Source organism: Hypanus sabinus, chromosome 6, assembly GCF_030144855.1.
Source record: "Hypanus sabinus isolate sHypSab1 chromosome 6, sHypSab1.hap1, whole genome shotgun sequence".
Lineage (NCBI taxonomy): Eukaryota > Metazoa > Chordata > Chondrichthyes > Myliobatiformes > Dasyatidae > Hypanus > Hypanus sabinus.
In genome coordinates, this window is record NC_082711.1 from 85,517,936 (window position 1) to 85,538,215 (window position 20,280).

At 40.7% G+C, this 20,280-nt stretch overlaps 1 protein-coding gene across 1 annotated transcript in view; it reads left to right on the forward strand.

Annotated features, from left to right (window-relative positions):
* Window positions 1-13,088: 13,088 nt before the first annotated feature.
* The window catches only part of hepacam2 (HEPACAM family member 2), a 75,831-nt gene continuing 68,639 nt past the window's right edge, over window positions 13,089-20,280 (forward strand). The window contains exon 1 of the mRNA XM_059972545.1: window positions 13,089-13,411. Coding sequence (XP_059828528.1) covers window positions 13,333-13,411 — 79 coding nt within the window. The 5' untranslated portion in view covers window positions 13,089-13,332. The remainder of the gene's footprint in view (window positions 13,412-20,280) is intronic.

Genomic DNA, 20,280 nt, shown 5'->3' on the forward strand with positions numbered 1-20,280 from the left:
CTGGTATGGGAACTGTACCTCCCATAATTGCAGGACTCTGCAGAGTGGTGTGGACAGCCCAGCACATCTGTAGTTGTGAACTTCCCATGATTCAGGACATCTACAAGGACAGGTGTGTAAAAAGGGCCCAAGTCATCCCAATCACAATCTATTCCAGCTCCTACCATCTGGAAAGCAGTACTACAGCATAAAAGCCAGCACCAACAGGCTCCAGGACAGCTTCTTCTACTAAGCCATCACACTGTTGAACTCAAGCTGATTTGAGTGTACTCTATATTACATTGACGGTTCTACTTATTATAAATTACTATGATTGCAGATTCAGATGGAGATGCAACGTAAAGATTGTTACTCCTCACATATGTGAAGGATGTAAGAAATAAAGTCAGTTCAGTTCAATCCTCAAGGGTCCGGCAGTGGAAAAGGTAGGCAACATCAGGTTCCTGTTTAGCAACATCTCAGAGGATCTATCATTGCTGCACCATAATGATACAATCATGCAAAGGGATGCCTAGACTTCATCAGGTGTTTGAGAAGATGTGGTATGTCACCAAAGGCTCTGGCAAATTTCTACAGATGTACCTTGAAGAACATTCTGATGGTATCTGGTATAGAGGATCATATGAGACCTCACAGGATTGCACACTCAATGAGCTCCATCCCGGGCACAAGCCTCCCTACCATTGAGGACAGCTTTGATAGGTGGTGACTCAAGAAAGCAGCATCCATTAGAAAGGACCCTCACCATCCGGAGCATGCCCTCTCCTTATTACTGCCATCATGGAGGAGGTATAGGAGCCTGATGACCTACAGCCAACAAATTAGACAGAGCCTATCCCCTCTGCCATCAGATTTGCGAACAGTCCTGTGAACCTATGAACACTACTTCACAATTCCTCTTTTGCACTATTTATTGACTGATTGATTTTTATTTGGTATTTATGCACTATTTATTTGCTTTTTATGGTAATGTGTTATGCCTGCACAGCCCTGTTGCCATAAAAGAACAAATGACCCAACTGATGCCAGTGACAACAAACCTGATTCTACTGTGATACTTCAGTATTTATGAAAACCTGCCACTTGATAAAGCAGCTCCACCAACCATTCTAATAACTAATGAATGAAAGTTTCCTGTGTGTTTAAAGTTTGCAGGAGTTAACTTGAAATTTGAGTGCAGCACAATTAGAAGTATAGTTTTAAATGTAGTTTTAATGAGATCTATGTTGTATTTTTGGTTTGTTCTTTACATTGAGTTGTTTTCATGCACTTACACTGAGTCATGTTAGGTATCAGAAAGCACAAGCTACTATATGAATAAATGATTTTGTTGGCCTTAGACATTTAGCAATAATTTTCATATTATTTTTGCTGATCCTGGCCAGCAGTGTTCGTCACCTCACGTTAACGAGACTAGTGGGAAATCCTGATACTCGTACTGTCAGCTAGATCAATAAAGAAACTGGAGCCATAATTGTCTTGTGGGCTGGGAATTCAGATGACAGTCTCTGTAGTATACCCTTGTAGAGATGGTCACTCTGAGAGATTAAAAAAAAGCTTTAAATTCTGTCATTTTATATTGAGCAACATTCTCACTGAAAAATTTAGAAAATAATAGAGCAACAAAGAAATTGCTGGAGGAGAGATTCAGGTCCCTACCTTAAACATTGACAGTTCATCCCTCCGTCCCCCCACCCCCGCCATAGATGCTTTTGATGAACTGACTTCTTGAAGTTGTTTTTTGCTGCAGTTTTCAGCATCTGCAGTCTCCTGGGTCCTGAAAAGTAATGAACTAATCCATTTATGAAGTTGCATTTGTACCTAAATTCAAGTGGTGGCTCGTTCATGTGCAGTGTCAGTTTCAGCCAGCCAGTAACTTATTCATAATGTGCACTGGGCAATGGTCTGTGGAGACACGGCTGAGAAGACACCTCTTCACGCGGTTGCAGTGTGGCAATGTGACTGCTCCTGTTGCTGTGTTTAAATTCAAACCTCTGTGCTCAGAGAGACACCTATTGGTAGCTGAGGCTGGTGTAATTCTGCCTCAAGTCTCACAAACAAAAATCAAATACTTTTCACATATACGTTACCTTTTAAGCTTAAAATGTTTTCTCTTAATATATATTGTCTTCCTCAATTCTTGTTATTAATTTCATTCGATGTTATTTTTTTCCTTGTCTTCTTCACAGTGGTTAAAGCAGAACATCTAGCTTCTTTCTATGCAGAACAAGTATTGGGCTGTGGCTGGCAAAGCTTCATAACTGACATGGCTAGCAATACCAATCATCTAATTTGGTTTGCAAATACACCCAACAACTTTCGACTTATCAGTAGTCCAGTTCTCCTGTATTGCCGTTGTGCAGTGAGAGCTGGATATGTTTAAAGCATATTTTATCAGCTCACAGAAACAATTAAGGAAATCTAAAAGTTCATGAACTTCAATTTGCACTATAATCAAAGTAATGTATTGTCTGTTCTTATTTTCTTGTCCCAGTACTATATAATCCTGAAATATAATTAAAATTGTATCAGATTTGTTATTTAAATAATGGAATGAGTATTTATTTTCTTGTCTCAATAATATATAATCTTGAAATATAATTAAAATTATATTAAATCAATAATTTAAATTTGAAATAAGAAGCAACCCCAATGGGGCAGTAGCATTTTGGACTGGATGTTGCAACAACTTATCAAAAGCAGCTGAAATACCAAAACCAAAGAGCTGATTATCTACTACAGGAGGGACAAGCTGGAGGTCATGAGCCAGTCCTCATTAGGGGATTGGAGGTAGAGAGGGTCAGCAGCTTTAAATACTTTTGCGTTGACATGTCAGAGGATCTGTTGTGGGCTCAGACCACAACTATCACCACTGTGCATCTACATTCCAAGCAGTTTGCATAGATTTGGCACGTCATTAAAAACTTTGTCAGACTTCTATGGGTGCACATCAACCGTACCTTCAGCCACATCTTCTCCATTTCACGCATGTCTGCTCTCACCCCATCCTCCCACCACCCAAACAGGGATAGGGTTCCTTTTGTCCTCACATACTACCCTACCAGCCTCCGCGTCCCACACGTAATTCTCCACACTTCCGCCATCTCCAGCGGGATCCCACCACCAAACACACCTTTCCCTCCCCCACCCCACTTTCTGTTTTCCGCAGGGATCACTCCCTATCTGACTCCCTTGCCTATTTGCCTCTCCTCACTGATCTCCCTCCTGGCACTTATCCTTGCAAGCGGAACAAGGGCTATACCTGCCCCACACCTCATCCCTTACTATCATTCAGGACCCTGAACAGTCCTTCCATGTGAGGTAACACTTCACCTGTGAGACTGTTTGGGTCATATATTGAGTCTAGTGCCTCCATTATATCATCCTGTATATTGGTGAGATCCAACATAGACTGGGAGACCACTTTGCCAAGCATCTACACTCGGTCTGCGAGAAAAAGTGGGATCTCCCAGTGGCCACCCATTTTAATTCCGCTTCCCAGTCCCATTTCAATATGTCAGTCCATGGCCTCCTCTACTGTCGTGTTGAGGCCACAATCACGTTGGAGGAACAACACCTTGTATTCCGTCTGCGTAGCCTCCAACCTGATGGCATGAACATTGAGTTCTTGAACTTTGGGTAATGCCCCCCACTCCACCATCCCCTTTTCCCTGTCTCTGATGTTCCTCCCCTATTTTCTTTCTTCCATGATCTTCTGTCTCCGATTGGATTCCTCCTTCTCAGCCCTGTATCTCTTTCACCAATCAACTTCCCAGCTCTTTACTTCACCCCTACCCCTCCCGGTTTCATCTACCACCTTGTTTTCCCCCCTCCCCTCCAACCACCCTTTAACTCGACTCCTCGTGTTTTTTTTTCTCCAGAACTGCTGAAGATTCTCGGCCGGAAACGTCAACTGTACTATTTTCCATAGATGCTGCCTGGTCTGCTGAGTTCCTCCAGCATTTTGTGTGTGTTGCTTGGATTTCCAGTATCTGCAGATTTTCTCTTGTTTGTGGTGTGTATCCTAACAGGTTGCACCATAGTTTGTTTGACAAACTTATTGGAGCTCTGAGAATATAATGAGGCACAGTGGATAGAGGGGAACAGATGGATGTTACTTACTTGGATTTCCAGAAGGCGTTCAATAAAGTGCCACATAAAAGACTTCTTCATAAGATAAGGATACATAGAATTGGGGGTGATGTATTAGCCTGGACAGAGGATTGGTTAACCAATTGAAAGCAGAGGGTTGGGATCCATGGGTGTTTCTCTGGTTGGCAAATAGTGGTGAACAGTGTGCCGCAGAGTTTGGCATTGGGCCTTCAACTGTTCACGATATACATTAACAATCTGGAGAGGGGACCAAGTGTAGTGTATACAAGTTTTCAGATGACATTAAATTGAGTAGAAAAGCAAATCATGCAAAGGTTCACCAGGCTGATTCCAGACATGAGGGGGTTAGACTATGAGGAGCGATTGAGTCACCTGGGACTGTATTCACTGGAATTCAGAAGGATGAGAGGAGACCTTATTGAATGGCAGAGCAGGCTTGACGGTCTGGATGGCCTACTGTTGCTTCTTTGTCATATATTCTTATGTATGGAAACTCCAATGCTTAGGAATAGATAAGTCTAGATAAAGTGGTGGATACAGCTCAGTCTATCCCAGACCAAGGCCACCCATCAGTTTGTGTACTCTCACAAGAAAGAAGCTTCAATCATCCAAGGCCCCCATCATGCAGGTCTGGCTCTTCTCATGACTGTCATCGGATAGGAGGTACAGGAGCCACAGAAACCAGGTTCAGGAAGAGTTATTGCCCTACCGTCATCATGTTCCTGAGACGGCCTGGATAACTAAATTCACTACAACCATTCATCACCACTCTGAACTGGTTCCATGATCTAAAGACTCACTTTCAAAGACTCTTTACAACTCAAGTTCTCCATATTATTTTTAATTACACAGTTTGACCCTGCTGCACATTGGATGTTTGTCTGTTTATGTATAGTTTTTAGTAAAATTGTGTTGTATTTCATTAATTGCTGAAAACACCTGCAAGAAAGTGAACATCAAAGTAGTATATAATAACATATACATACTTTGATTATAAATTTACTTTGAACTTTGAAGAGCATCAGAGTGCAATTGTTCATCAGTGCAGAGTAAAAAAAGCAAAGCGGTTGGGAGGTGATAAGTAAAGTTAGCAAAGACTACAGGTGGTAGAATCTGATGGGAAAGGGAGGTGGCTCATGGAATCAAATAAGAGAAGTGGGCTAGGCACATGGGATCAGTAGGTGGAGGTACCCATTGAGAAGTACATGTGGATGATTGACAAACAGGGGAAGGGAAAGAAACTGCATGGTAAGGGCTGAAGATGGAGTGGGTGTTGCAATGAGCGAAGGAAGTGAACCCATGTGCAGGATACAGGCATGGAGATTGAGCTTGGATGCTTACATGGACGTTAACACCAAACAGCAAACAGGAGGGATCTTGACACAGAGCCTTGACTCAGAGAGACGGCGTCTCATAGGTAAACCTTGAAACTGGAGCTAAACTTAGAACAAACGGTTCTAAGCAGTCAGGAAATGTAGTTATCTCACTGGAAAATAGACCAACGAACTGGCAACCAGTGGTTGTGATGCCAGAGTTCTTATACTGCAGTTCTTGAAGAAAACCAGGCGTGTCATCATCAAAGCAAATTAGAAGAAATTGGGAAATAGTTGGAACTGTGGTAAAATCAAAGGAAATTAGGAGTAAGATAGGGAATTAACAATTGGGACCATAACAGTGGGGGTTGCAGAAGAAACTCGATAGATCAAGATGAGAGAGAATAGGGACAGAAAGGGATCTGGTAAACTGAAATTGAATTCAACTTTCATGACATTGGGTTGTTGGCTACCAATGTGGAATATGAGGTGCTGTTATTCTAGGTCAGGGAAGCCATGGACTCCTTGCTTAATAATATTGGTCCATGGCATAAAAAATACTGGGAACCCCTGATCTAAGCTATGTTTAGCCTCACCCTGGCAGAAGAGGAAGCTGAGGTCATTGTGGGAATGGAGAGGGTAAGTATGATCATTGATGGCTTTTAGTTATTGGAATGATGATAATTGACAGATTAATTGATGCTCCATTTAAATAATATAGATGAAGGCTTTTGTCATTGTTAAGAATCATTTCCCATGTATAATTGGCAATAATGTCAATTGCACATCGGTGATTCCAACTTTCATGGGAGCTGCCATTTTAATTGATGTCATCCATTTGCTCATTTGCTCGGTGCAGGGAAATTTGTAACGAGAAGATCAATATTCAACGTGTATGCTAAAAAGTGTTGATCTGGAATTTAAATGCAGCCTTTTTGTAAGTTTTCCTACTTATATTTTAAGCATTGTTGTCAAAGCCAACATTTATTCCCCATTCCTACTCACCTTGAGAAGTTGCAAGTGAGCCGCCTTCTTGAACAGCTGAAGTCCTCCTGGTGAAGGTGATCATACTGTGTGGGAGTAAAAATAATTCCAGCACTTAAACCTAGCAATGATGAAGGAATGGCAATATATTTCCAAGCCAGGGTAAGAATATTCAGATGGTGGCTTTACCACATAACTGAAATCATTATCCTTTCGGTGGTTGAGGTTGCAGGTTTGGGGTTAAAAAAAAATCACATCATCTTGCATTTTATTGCCATTTCCCTAAAACGTTTAATGGATTTTAACACCTATTTTATCCTTGTGATAAAATGTGATCAAGAGTTAAACTTTGATATTCATCAGTTCAGAAATCTCAGTAGTTAGGAAGTGGCTCAGCAACTAATGTTTGTTGCTCTCCCTTTCCACTCTCCCGAGTCCATACTTCCCACAGTCCATTTAAAGCCCAGCTCCCACGCTCCTCTCCCACCCACTGTCTCACATTCCATTTACACTTATTTTAATACCTTTTAAGAAACAAAGTCAGTTAAAAGTATACTGGGTATTAACAGAGAGAATATCCAATAAATTGGAATACCTGCTTGGGGCACAGCATCACCAACGCCATGAGCATGCTGGATTAATCCAGTTGTAATGTGATTACTTTCTGGTGTTAGTTCAAAGAAAACGATCCGAACCTTAATGTTAACTGATGGTTACAGATATAGTTGTATCTGTTGGTTAGCATTAGGTAAGGGGGGGATTTCAACATGTTGGGATGTATCTCTTTAACCTCCTGTGCTCATGTTTAGTTAATTTATACTGCAAGGGAATGGGATGCCATGACTCTAAGTAAAAGCACAGTTACTGCTGCTTGTGGCATTCTTAGTGTGTCAGAGACCAGATGCATAACTTTGCCACTTAACCCCTCACTATATTTAGTCAAATTAAGTTTTAAAATTATTTCATACATCTTATGGGAATTATTATTAAACTTGCCTTGACTATGAGTGTAATAATGAGGTGAATGGTAAAGTCATGCAATGGATTTCTGACACACTAATTTCTTATTTAACAACCAAATAAATTGAATAGTAACTTTATTGGACAAAGACATTGACTGTTAATCTTCCTACTGCAACTCCTAATTTTACACCTAGACCTTAGCATTGAAGTGTTGCAATGTTAATAAGTCACAAATTAATCTGTTACTTATCTGAATTATTGGTATCTCTTTATAGATGAAGGTCTGCTTTGTTTGAGGATGAAAATTGCTGAAACTAACCTTACAGTTTCTGTAATATGGTCGTAAATACAACCTAGCTCAGATTAGGGAGATCTTTGTTTAAGGAAGGGAGTGAAGGAAGATGGGTATGAGATACAGAATGCATGAATGATTCTACAAAAAAGGTCAGTGCTAGAAATACAAAAAAAAAGAATGCTGGAAATCTATTCCAAGCAGGAGAACATCGTAAATATGGTAGATCAAAAGTGTATGATGTTTCATTGAAATACAGTAAGCAAAGTCAGTGAACAACATAGCTCAGTGCAGAATTCGGCCCTTTGTTCCACCATCTCTGTAGCAACAATGATGCCAGTCTGACTAAACCAGGCATGGGCAAACTACGGCCCGGGGGCCATATGCGGCCCGTTAAGCTTTTTAATCTGGCCCGCAGAACTTGATGAAATTATATTAATAAACCTTGTTAACATTTTTTCCCCGCAATTCTGGCGTTTTCCCAATAGCTGACGCACTCTATATACATTTGTGGCGACCCGTTTCCTGGCACATCCGAACCAGCTCACAATTAGCCAGCGTTCCGGCTAAGGGAGATAGCCTGCGGGGATTTGCGAGCACAGAGCTTTGGAGCCTCTGCGCCACGGGGGGCAGGTTGAGGGAGGCTTAAAAGTGAGGCTGGGGATTTCCAAAATAAAGTTTTTTTCTTCGACTGCAGTTACCGACTCCGTGTCGTAATTTTAGCGCTGCATGTAGCACACCGCTACACACTGACCTTTGTTGAGGTGCAGCATATTACTCCACATTTGCGCTTTACTCTTTGTTCGGCTCGACCTATTTGTGTGAACAGGCATTCAGCGTCATGAACATCAACAAAGCCAGCCACAGATCCAAGTTAACAGACCAACACCTCAGATCCATCCTGAGAATCGCCACAACAAAACTAAATCCAGACTTTGATGTGCTGGCTAAAAAGGGAGACCAACAACACTGTTCCCACTGAAATTAAAAATAAGTTTCTTCGTTGTGTTATGTAAAAAATGCATTTGAAAATATTTTTTTCAATAAGCCTTACATGTTACATGTCATTTCTGTTAAGTGATGGACATGAGTAGTGCACAGGTGCACGTACATTCTCAAAATAAAAAATGCTCTCCAAATCAAATAACGCGCTCCGCATACTGGCGCGCTGTCACTGTTTTGTCCTTGTGCTGGTCATTGTTGAGTTTTGGCACAGGGGACAGGGAATAAGAAGGAGCAGGACAACTAGACCTGCATCTCCTACCGTTTTTGAAATAAAGACAGGCAGGAGGAGAGTGATGATGATAATATCTTGAAGGATAACAGAATTTTCAGTGCTTTAAAATAATAACTGTCACTATTTAAAAAAGCTGTATTTTATTCATTTAATTTTCAGTGTTTTAAAAGTCATTTCAATAAATAGCTAATTACCATGGGACTTCAAAGACAGATATTTTGTTGTAATGCATTTGTTCATTTTCAATTGAAATTAAAGCACATGTTTTCTACATATCCCATGATATTTTATTTTCTCTTATGAGGTGTATTACCAAAACACTCCGTCCATCTGCTCCTGGTCCGGACCCCCTGTCAAATTTTAGAACCCTTTGTGGCCCACAAGTCAAAAAGTTTGCCCACCCCTGGACTAAACCCACATTACTGCGTATGACCTGTACCCTTTTATTCACCGCCTGTTTATATGTCTGTCTAAATGCATCTTTATTATTGTTATTGTATCTAATTCTAACACTTCCTCTTTGGCTGCAGGGGAGGTGCCGCAGGATTGGAGAATGGCAAATGTAGTTCCCTTGTTTGAAAAAGGTAATAGGGAGAAACCTGGGAACTATAGACCGGTGAGTCTTATGTCGGTGGTCTGCAAACTATTGGAAAGGATTCTTAAGGATAGGATCTATGAGCATTTGGAGAAGTACAGTCTACTCAAGGATAGTCAACATGGCTTTGTGAAGGGAAGGTCATGCCTCATGAGCCTAATTGAGTTTTTTGAAGAGGTAACAAAAGTAATTGATGAGGGTAGGGCAGTAAATGTGGTCTACATGGATTTTAGCAAGGCATTTGATGAGGTCCCCCATGACAGACTCATCCAGAAAGTCATGAGGCATGGGATCAGTGGAACCTTGGCTGTTTGGATAAAAAATTGGCTTACAGGAAGAAAGCAGAGGGTAGTTGTGGAAGGAAAGTATTCTGCCTGGAGGTCAGTGACTAGTGGAGTGCCACAAGCATCTGTCCTGGGACCCCTGCTCTTTGTGATTTTTATAAATGACCTGGATGAAGAGGTGGAAGGATGGGTGAGTAAGTTTGTGGATGACACAAAGATTGGAGGAGTTGTGAATGGAGCTGTAGGTTTTTGAAGGTTACAAGAGGATATAGACAGGATGCAAAGTTGGGCAGAAAAGTGGCTGATGGAGTTCAATCCAGGTAACTGTAAGGTGGTGCATTTTGGAAGGACAAACAAGAGGCTGAGTATAGGGTTAATGGTCAGTTACTTAAGAGTGTGGATCAACAGAGGGACCTCGGGGTTCAAATCTATACATCCCTCAAGGTCGCTGCACAGGTTGATAGGGTAGTTACGAAAGCCTATGGGATGCTCGGCTTCATTAATAGTGATTGAGTTCAAGAGTAAAGAGGTCATGTTGCAACTCTATAAATCTCTGGTGAGACCACATTTAGAGTATTGTGTTCAGATCTGGTCACCTCATTATAGGAAGGATGTGGAAGCTAATGGAGAGGGTGCAGGGGAGATTTACCAGGATGCTGCCTGGATTGGAAAACAAGTCTTATGAGGCAAGGTTATCAGAGCTGGGACTTTTCTCTTTGGAGCATAGAAGGATGGGAGGGGACCTTCTACAAGATTATGAGAGGTACAGATAGGGTGGATAGCCAGTACCTGTTTCCCAGGGCACGAATAGCAAACACCAGAGGGCATAAGTACAAAGTTAAGGGAGGGAAGTTTAGGGGAGACACCAGGGGTAAGTTTTTTACACAGGGGGTTGTGGATGCCTGGAAAGGCTTGCCAGGGATGGTGGTGGAGGCTAAAATATTAAGGGTGTTTAAGAGCCTCTTGGACAGGCATGCGGATGAAAGAAAAATAGAGGGTTACAGGGTAGTGTGTGTTTAGTACTATTTTTTAAGGAACCTATGGGTCAGCACAACATGGAGGGCTGAAGGGCCTGTATTGTGCTGTAGTATTCTAGTGGTCTAGTGCTCCTCAGGCAGCATGTGCCATTCTGCCCCTCTCTGTATAAAAAAAAAATGCCTTGCAAATCTCCTTTTAACTTTTCCCCTTTTACTATAGTGTATTCTATTTGGCAATTCTACCCTGGAGAAAAAGACTCTATCAACATATGTCATAATTTTACATACTTCTATCACATCATCACAAGTTTGTAAACAACACAAGTTTGTCTAACCTCTCTTTATAGTTAATAAACTTTAGTCCAGGCAAAATCTTCGACACTGTCCTGAAAGACTCCACATTCTTTTTGTTGTGTGGTGAACAGAAATGCAGACAGTATTCCAAATGTTACCTAAATAATATTGTATCCAACTGTGACATGACAACCCAACTTTTATAACCAGTGTTATAATTGATGAGAGCTAGTATGCTGTATGCTTTCTCTATCACACTGTTTACTCCTGTTGCCTCTTTCAGGGAGCTGTGGGCTTGCACCCTGAGATTCCTCTGTAAGTGAATGCTCCTATAGGTCCTGCTGTATACTTTCCTCCTGTAATCATCTCACAAAATACTGTACATCACCTCACACTTGTCTGGATTAAATTCCACCTTGTCATTTCTACACCCACATTTTCAACAGATATATATCCTGCTGCATTGCTTGACAACCTTCCATATCATCCACATCTCCACCAAACTTCATGTCAGCTGCAGATTTAGTAATCAGCACACCTACATTTTCACCCTGATCATTTATATACATCACAAACAACAGAGGTCATAGCACTGATCCTTGTAAAGTACTGGTGTCAAAGGTATCCATTTATGTCTCCACCACTACCAGCTGTCCTCTCTGACTGAGTCCATTTTGGATGCAAATCGCCAGCACATCATGGACCCCATGTGGTTCAACTTTCTGTAACAAACCTTCCATGTGGGACCATGTCAAATACCTTACTAAGGTCCATGAAAGCGGCACCCACTGCCATTCCTTCTTCAATTATCTTTGTTATCTCCTCAAAAAATGTAAACAAGTTTAATAATCAAAGCCATGCTTAATAAGTCTACATCTTTCCAAATGTAAGTCAATCCTGTCCCTACAAATCTTCTCCAACAGATGTCAGGCTCTCAGGCCTATAGCTTCCTGGTTATCCCCACTGCCCTTCTTAAACAAAGGAAGAATATTGTCTAGTCCCCAGAATTTTGTCAGGAGTCATGAAAATAATTAATCATAATAACTGCAACAACAGAGTTCAGATGGGTTAACTCACTTTCAGAAATTTTAAGCACATATTTTTCAGCAGATCAATGTGTTTTGATAAATCAGTGCAAAATCCAAATAAATGGTCCAGTTTGAAATGATAGTTAAATCCATGTTAGTTCTGCTAAGATAGATGCATTCCACCTATTATTGAATCTTGGAATTGTTATGGTGCAGCAGGAGTTCAGATGTTTAGTTATGTCTGTTGCCTCCTAGAGTGATTCTGTCAATATTATTTTCCCCCCTCCTCCCATAACCCTGGAAAAAATTCTTCCTGAAAACTTTCAAATGTCTGTTTAAAGCCCAGACTTATCATTTCCACAACTCCTACAAAATTCCAAATCTCTGCAATTATTTTAAGAAAAAGCTTTCCCTCACATCTATCCCAGAAATTTACATTGGGACCTTTTAGTTATCGAATCACCAACTAAATGGAAAAGTTTCCCTCTATTTAAATTAGCCACGATCTTGTATGATTCTGTCAAATTAACTCAATCTTCTTTCAGAGAAAAAAAATCAGTTTAATGTCATTGCTGAAATCCTTCATTATTGAAATTATTCTGTTAAATTAGTGGTAATTTATTGTCAAAAAGTAAAGCTTTTTTGACAAAAGTTTGTGCATGTATTTATAGATCACGTTGTTGGTTTAGGACAAACTCATTTTTTTTTAAACTTCTGTTGATTTTACTTTGTGACCAAGCAGCTGCCAAAGCTAACATCAGGAATGTTTATATTGTACGCTTTAGTTCAGTTCAGTTTTATACTTCCTTAGAAATTTCGCGAAGAGGATGTATTAAAGATTCAGTTCAATAACATTCCAAATCAGATTGTCCAAAGGGCGATAAACGTCAACACGCGCCAACAACGTTCTGTACTATTTACGTGTACTCTACAAAATGCTTTAAAATAGAGACTGTTTTAAACAGGTGGAACCCCATCATTTCGAAATATTTGGGTACACGACGCGGTTGATAATTTATTTCCAATGATTTCCTTCTGCATGTGCCCGCGCTGTGGTACAATAGTGGGAGGGGATGTTAACTGATGGGTAGATACAGTCTATGTTTGTTTGTTCTCTCTCTCTCTCTCTCTCTCTCTCTCTGGAGTGTATTCTGGGATCCCGGAGCCAAAACAGGAGTTGCCTCATTTCACTATCAAACGAGGCCACGACAATCTACTCCTCAACACAGCAACATTGTCAACCAGACTCCCAATGGAACACAATGTCTTCATGGATTCCTCCGGCGGCAAAACTCATTTTCTCCTGTTCGGGATATGCATCCTGGCTATCGGTAGGAAAGCAATGAGATTTTTTTTAAAAAAGTTAATTTGGAGTTTGCTCATCAAAGTTTTGAGTTTAGTTATTCCAAGTGTCCGGGATCTTCTTTTAAAGGGAGATTTCCGCGAAACAAATCCATGTATTCATTTAAAATATGTATTTACCAACTTTTACACTGAATTTACAATGGGAATTGTCTTTTAGAGTTGGGGGTTTGAGGAGTTAAAGTGCATGAGATTAATAAACAGGAACTGCAACAAAATAGAGAAGGGATTTAGCGGGCACAGCGATCGCAGGAAGTCACGTAGGTGTCCGTGGAATAGTTTTACTTCTGCCGACCAGCAAGCCCGCTATAATATTCTGGATCAGCAAGTCATTAGAGACCGAGAAATTGATCAACGGGAGAGCATTTGTAAAGTTGGTTCAGAAACCTGTGGATCCAGCGCTTTTCTTACCTGCAGCTTTCAAATTAAAAATTCCTCCAACGGTTCCAGGTAGGTTTGCGATAAAGCACGCACTGCTTTCTGCTACAAATCTCTGGAACAGTGAGACGAGATGAGCAGGCGTTGGCACCTGTTGTAGACTAGAGTAATTCCTTGGGACCATATGTTTCCAGAAGTGAAGTCACATTAGCGGTTCTGTACAAACATCAGCCGGCGACTGTACGAAAGGAAAGAGATTTTAAACATTGAAACTGAATTTCTGGACAAAATATTGACTCTTGCTGCGAGCGGTTGCTGCTTAAGCCAGGGAAGTGGAACTTAGTTCTTATGAGGTGAACTATACCTTCTTAGCAGTGCTCAACTTAATGAAACATAAACTGGAGAGAACAGAAGACAATCAGATTCCAGGTTACGGCTGCAGCAACGCACTTTAAAATTAAAGTTCGAAATATTCCTTGCGGCATCAATTCTCCTGATTTTTAGCACCTGTCTACTTAATTTAACTTTTAAGTTTATGAAGTTCGAATAACCATACTGTTCAATTGAATACCTCGTTAATTAAGAGTGGACTAAATTTAATACAATAGGGAATGCATTAAAAAGTAGAAAATTACAAATAGAATAAGCCTATTCAAATGCAATGTGTCAGCCCCAATCAATTCAGTCAGATCACAAATAAGAGAAAATCTGCAGATGCTGGAAATCCAAGCACTGCACACACAAAATGCTGGAGGAATTCAGCAGGCCAGGCAGCATATATGGAAATGTATAAACAGTTGTATAAATGTATATACAGTTTTGGGCCCAGACCCTTCATCAGAACTGGAGAAAACAGACGGGGGATCAGAGTAAGAAGGTGGGGGTAGCGGAGGAAGAAACACAAGGTAGTTGGTGATAGGAGAATCTGGGAGCGGGAGTGCTGAAGTAAAGAGCCGGGAAGGTAATTGGTGAAAGTTATGAAGGGTTGGAGGAGGGTGTATCTGATAAGAGAGGACAGAAGGCCATGGAATAAAGGGATGGGGGAGTTATTGGGCAGGTAAGGAGATAAGGCGGGTGAAGGAAACAGGGACTGCTGATGGGGGTATTACTGGAAGTCCGAGAAATTGATGTTCATGCCATCAGTTTGGACGCTGCTCAGATGGAATATAAGGTATTGCTCCTCCAATCTGAGTGCGACCTCATCACAGCAGTGGAGGAGACAATAGACTGACATGTTGGAATGGGAAGTGGAATTAAAATAGGTGGCCACTGGGAGATTCCACTTTTTCTGGTGAACAGAGCATGGGTGCTTGGTGAAGTCTATCCATGTTGGCTCTCACCTATAACAGGCTCAAAGGTGAAGTGTCTGCTCACCTAGAATGACTGTCCGAAGCGCTGAATGGTAGTGTTAAATGTAGATGTGTTTTAAAATTGCAAGCATGAGCTTAACTGAGACTACAACATGATTGTTATTGTGACTGAATGAAACCAGTGCCAAATGCAGGGCTCCCAGTCCCATGGTAACCAAAACGTGGATGATTAGATCTCTGTACTTTTAGTCTTGTGATCATTGAGTCAATAAGTCCTGCAAATCATTCAAGGAGAATAGCCAAATCCAGTAGTGTTATAGAGTCACAGAGTAATATAACTCCCATACAGGTTCTTTGACCCCACCAGTCCACACCCCCAACTAGTCCAATTTCCTGTTTTCAGCCCATACCCCTCTAAGCCTTTCCCCACCATGTACCTATCCAAATGCTTCTGAAGTGGTACTATTGTGCTCGTCTCAGCTGCTTCTGGCAACTCATTGCATATGCTCACCACTGTTTGCATGGAAATGTTGCTCCCCGGGTCCCTTTTAAATATTTCTATGTTCATTCTAAACCCCTGGTTTTAGTCTCCCCCTGCCCTGGGGAAAGGACTGTTACCATCCATCCTATCTGTGCCTCTCAAATTTATAAACATTTCTATAACGTCACCCCTCATTCTCCTACATTCCAAGGAAGAAAGATCTAGCCTGCCCAACCTCTCCCTATGACTCAGGTCTTCTAGTCCTGGCAATATCCTCATAACAGATGTAGGGAGATGTTAAGGTCAAAGGTAAAGTATCAAAGTAAATAAGGAAGTACTCAGTAATGGATGCCACATTTTCAGATTGAAAACTTAAATATAGATGAAAGCTTTTGAAGGCTTTGAATTGATAAAGGACTGGATGGAGGCTGCAAACATGGTTGTAACTGATTGTTAGATATGAAGAAATTGGTTCACTGTGGCTTAGATCTGACAGCTTGAAGCTTTAGATCAATGATTCTGTGAGATGCAAATCCTCTGCCTTCTCCCAAAAGGACTACCAGTGCAATTGGTATGCACACTTCGATTTTGATTTTTCCGTCTCTTGGTGGCTGCCCATGTAACTCAGTGTTAGTGCTATGTGCACGTAGTCATACTTGAAGCCTACTTGTGAGTCTAAGCTAGCCAGAACAGTTGGAGTCATGGGGTTTGCAAAGGCAAATTGCTGGATATGTGAGGAGATGTAAAGAATCAGGTACCATATCCCTATTCTAACTAGATGCTTTATTTGACTGATGCAGTCTGTTCAATAGCAACAGCAGGCAGTACACATGTATTTAGTGCCAAGGCAATCTGCCATTTTTAAATATTGATGAGTACCTCTCCTCATATCCCCTCCACCCTTTTGACCACCTCACCCCACGCTCAACCCACACGCAACTGAGAGAATCATCATGCTAAGCATTAATCAACCTCATTTTGTAGAAGGTAACCTGGCAGACACAATTTCCTACCTGCTGGAAATCATATCTGATTTCCACCTCAGTGATTTAGGATGAAGAACAGATGGCTCTGTGAAGCTATCACCCAAACAGCCAGGGCAAAAACTGACTCCATTGTGTACAGTTGCTGCAATATCAGTTCATACAAATAATATGCTTTTGAATGTCCACAGTTGCTGGATGTTCAAATACATACTATCCATATTAGAATTAAGTAATAAATGCTAAAATTATTTGTTTTTACACACAATTTACTATTGTATAAACTGCAAATTTGCAAAGTCAAGATGTTATTTTGGACCAAGCTACTTTTCAAATAAGTTATTTTACAAATGTGTTATGGGCATTAAATGCACCAAATATTCAAATTTGTTCAAAATTTCAAATTTTGCTAAATATAAATAGATTCCCAGTCTCTGCTTCTATTGTCTCTCTTTTTAATGTCCTTCTTGCAATCTTTCTTCAATTTTAACCAATTTGTTTACACTGCAACCTGTCCAATTTATATGTCAATAGAGGATTACTCAACATTTCCCTCTGCAAGCATATTGGCTTTGGGCTGCAGGCAGCCGCAACCTGATGTATGCGCTTTACCTTTTACTAACCACCAATAGCTAAATGTTCATGTAGGCACTGAGCACTTGATAGAAAACCAGAAAAGTAATCAGGTAAATCAGTGCTAACCATCAGTCATATAAATGGCAATGCTACCACTGGATTTTCCTACTTTTCTGGTGACCCTCTTGGTCAGTCCCTCACAGTTGACCATGTTTTAACTCCACTCCAGTTCTGTTGCTTCTAAGTGGACTGATGAGGCAAATGTGGGAACAGCAGATTCTACTGTAGTTTGGATAGGAATTATTGACAAGTGAGATGACAGGTGGGTGGTTAATTAGTGGAGTGATGTACTCCTTCTGTTTTGTATTTTGGGCTTCTAAGTGCTCCTTTTCTTTCAGGTTCTCAGTGTTATCCAAAATGCCTTTTCACCTCTGTGAGCCATTGTGTACCAAGGATACCCACCAGTCAGTGGGGATACATTACAACCTTTCAAGAAAGGCCATGATAGAGCTCGCAAAGAATGTCTGACTTGGGAATATACTTTTGGCATCCATATGATGTGACTTAAAAAAAAGCTGACTGAGTTTAATGTGGGTCTCAATGCTGGAAAAATTGGCATGGGACAGAACCAGTGGTCAGACTAATAGTTTTCTCATTGCTCTTCCATGTCATTGGTCGAGCAGCTTGCATATGAATCGGAAGGTAGTAGGTGAATGCAAAATCTGGTCACCCGTCTATGTGGCTCCCTTCCAGTGGATTTACTGTCATCTCAAATGCTTTTTTTCTCTCCGATTATGGGCAAGAGATTCCCATTAATGCAAATGATGTAGCCTGTCAAATTGACCTTATGGAGTTTAACTATGGCTTCATTACTGAGGCTTAGGTTCCTGTTAAGGACGGTGAGGTCAGTTCACAATCAATGGATTTGCAGAATTTTGCTATGGTGGTATCTCTCCAATGCTTTCAGGTGCCTGATGTTGATAGTTCTTCACTCTGAAGATGGTAGTCACGGCAGACTTGCAGGCCATGAACTGAATGTAGCATTTCAGAAATTGTTGTAGTCAAAGTGTCATAGAAAAGTACTGCACAGAAACAGGCGCTTCGGCCCATAAATCTATGCTGAACCACTTAACCTGCCTAATCCCATCAACCTGTACCTGGACCATAGCCCTCCATACCCTTGCCATCAATGCATCTATTCAAACTTCTCTTAAATGTTGAAATCGAGCTTGCATACACCATTTGTGCTGGCAGCTCATTCAACACTCTCACCACCCTCTGAGTGAATATGTTTCCCCTAATATTCCCCGTAAACTTTTCACCTTTCACCCTTAACCCATGACCTCTAGTTGCAGTCCCACCCAACCCTCAGTGGGGAAAAAACTCCCTCTCATGATTTTGCAGATTTCCATCAAATCTCCTCTTAGGCGATCCCTAATCATACCCCATTTACCTAAATACCTATATATCCGGTCCCTTAGAATACTTTCCAGTAACTTTCCCACTACTGATGTTGGGCTCACCGGCCTATAATTTCCTGGTTTAAACAGTGGCCAACATTATCTATCTACAATCCTCCGGCACCTTACCTATCACTAAGATCTCTGCTAGGGGCCCTGCAATTTCTGCACTTGCCTCCCACAGGGCCGGAGGGAACATCTCGTCAGGCCCTGGGGATTTATCTGAGCACCAAACACTTCCTCTTCTGTAATCTATATAGGGTCCATGGCTTCGCTGTTGCTTTGCTTTGTTTTCCAGACAGACCTTTTCTAGAACATCTGTAGGCTCTGCTAATGCTGAATTTCACCATTGATATCTGTCTTCATTGGGAGGTAGCCACTCAAACATGAGAAATAGTCCGTACTCTCCAGTACCTTATCTTGGACTTCTATTGTTGGAGAATGGGTTTGTATGGCAGGGTTTGTAAAGCCTTGGGTAGGTCAGTAAAGAACCCTTGTTTTGCAGTCGTTTAGTGTATGATGCATTCTTCTATACAGTTCAGAGAAGGAGCTGATACTGCCTTTGAACATATACATTAGTAAGCATCACCCATGTACTATAGCTAGATTACTCAAATTGGAGTGACCTTATTTCTGGGGAAAAGGGGATGAAATTTGACAGGTTTTCTATTTGTGTAGTTGATTAACTCTATTGCAGTGGGGACCTTATTGGAGGTGAGCTGTAGCATTGCAGTGAGAAAGATTGAATGAAGTGTTGGAGGGATGACACAGCCTAATTTGACAGCATTGAGATTGGATCTGTTGTTGCTTCACTATAGATTTTTGATGAAACTACAGACAAGAACTATATGTCCTTTAGAAAACTGCAATGAACCCAATTACGGTTCAAGATGTCAACACCAGAAAAACATTGTAATAACAGCTTGGGCAGGTGGCTCATTACTGCCTGCTGCTCACAATAGCACTAGCAACTTATCAATCAACACCTGTCTGAATTGTGATTTTCTTAGCATGATTTAAAAGTGGGAGATTAAAAAATTGTGTCAACTTATGGTAATCTTACCTTCTTAAAACCTCAAAAATCATTTGTGGTTTAAAATTAAAATGTCAAGCCCATGTACTTTTCATCTTTATTTACATAGGAAACATTCCTAAATAAGCATTATATATTTTTAATGAAGCTATATTTTCAAAGTCAAAGCCATTATATTTTAATTACAGCACCTGTCACATTTCAGCACGTTGATGTTTGCTGTATATTGTGCTTGAATTTAGTTGTTTTATTGGAGGGAACTTACATTAAAAAAAGAAACAAAACTGCACAGAACTTCCTCTTTATAATGAAAACGTGCCTAACAAGAATGATCTTGACTCAAAATAACTATTCTTTATCCACCAAATATATTGAAAGTTTAAAACTTGATGATCATCCAGCTCTAACTCTTAACTATTTCACAGCAAATTTCCTCATTTCCAATGGTCAGTTGAACACCCATTCTTTGAAGATACCTTTCACATGATGTTGCACTTTAGCTCACTGCATTTTTTTGTGTGACAACGTGTCTTTCTTAATTGTTTTAGGAAGTTATGTCAAAACACTGTATGGGTGAAAGTTCTTACTTTCTTTACAAGATGTATTGGCACAATCCA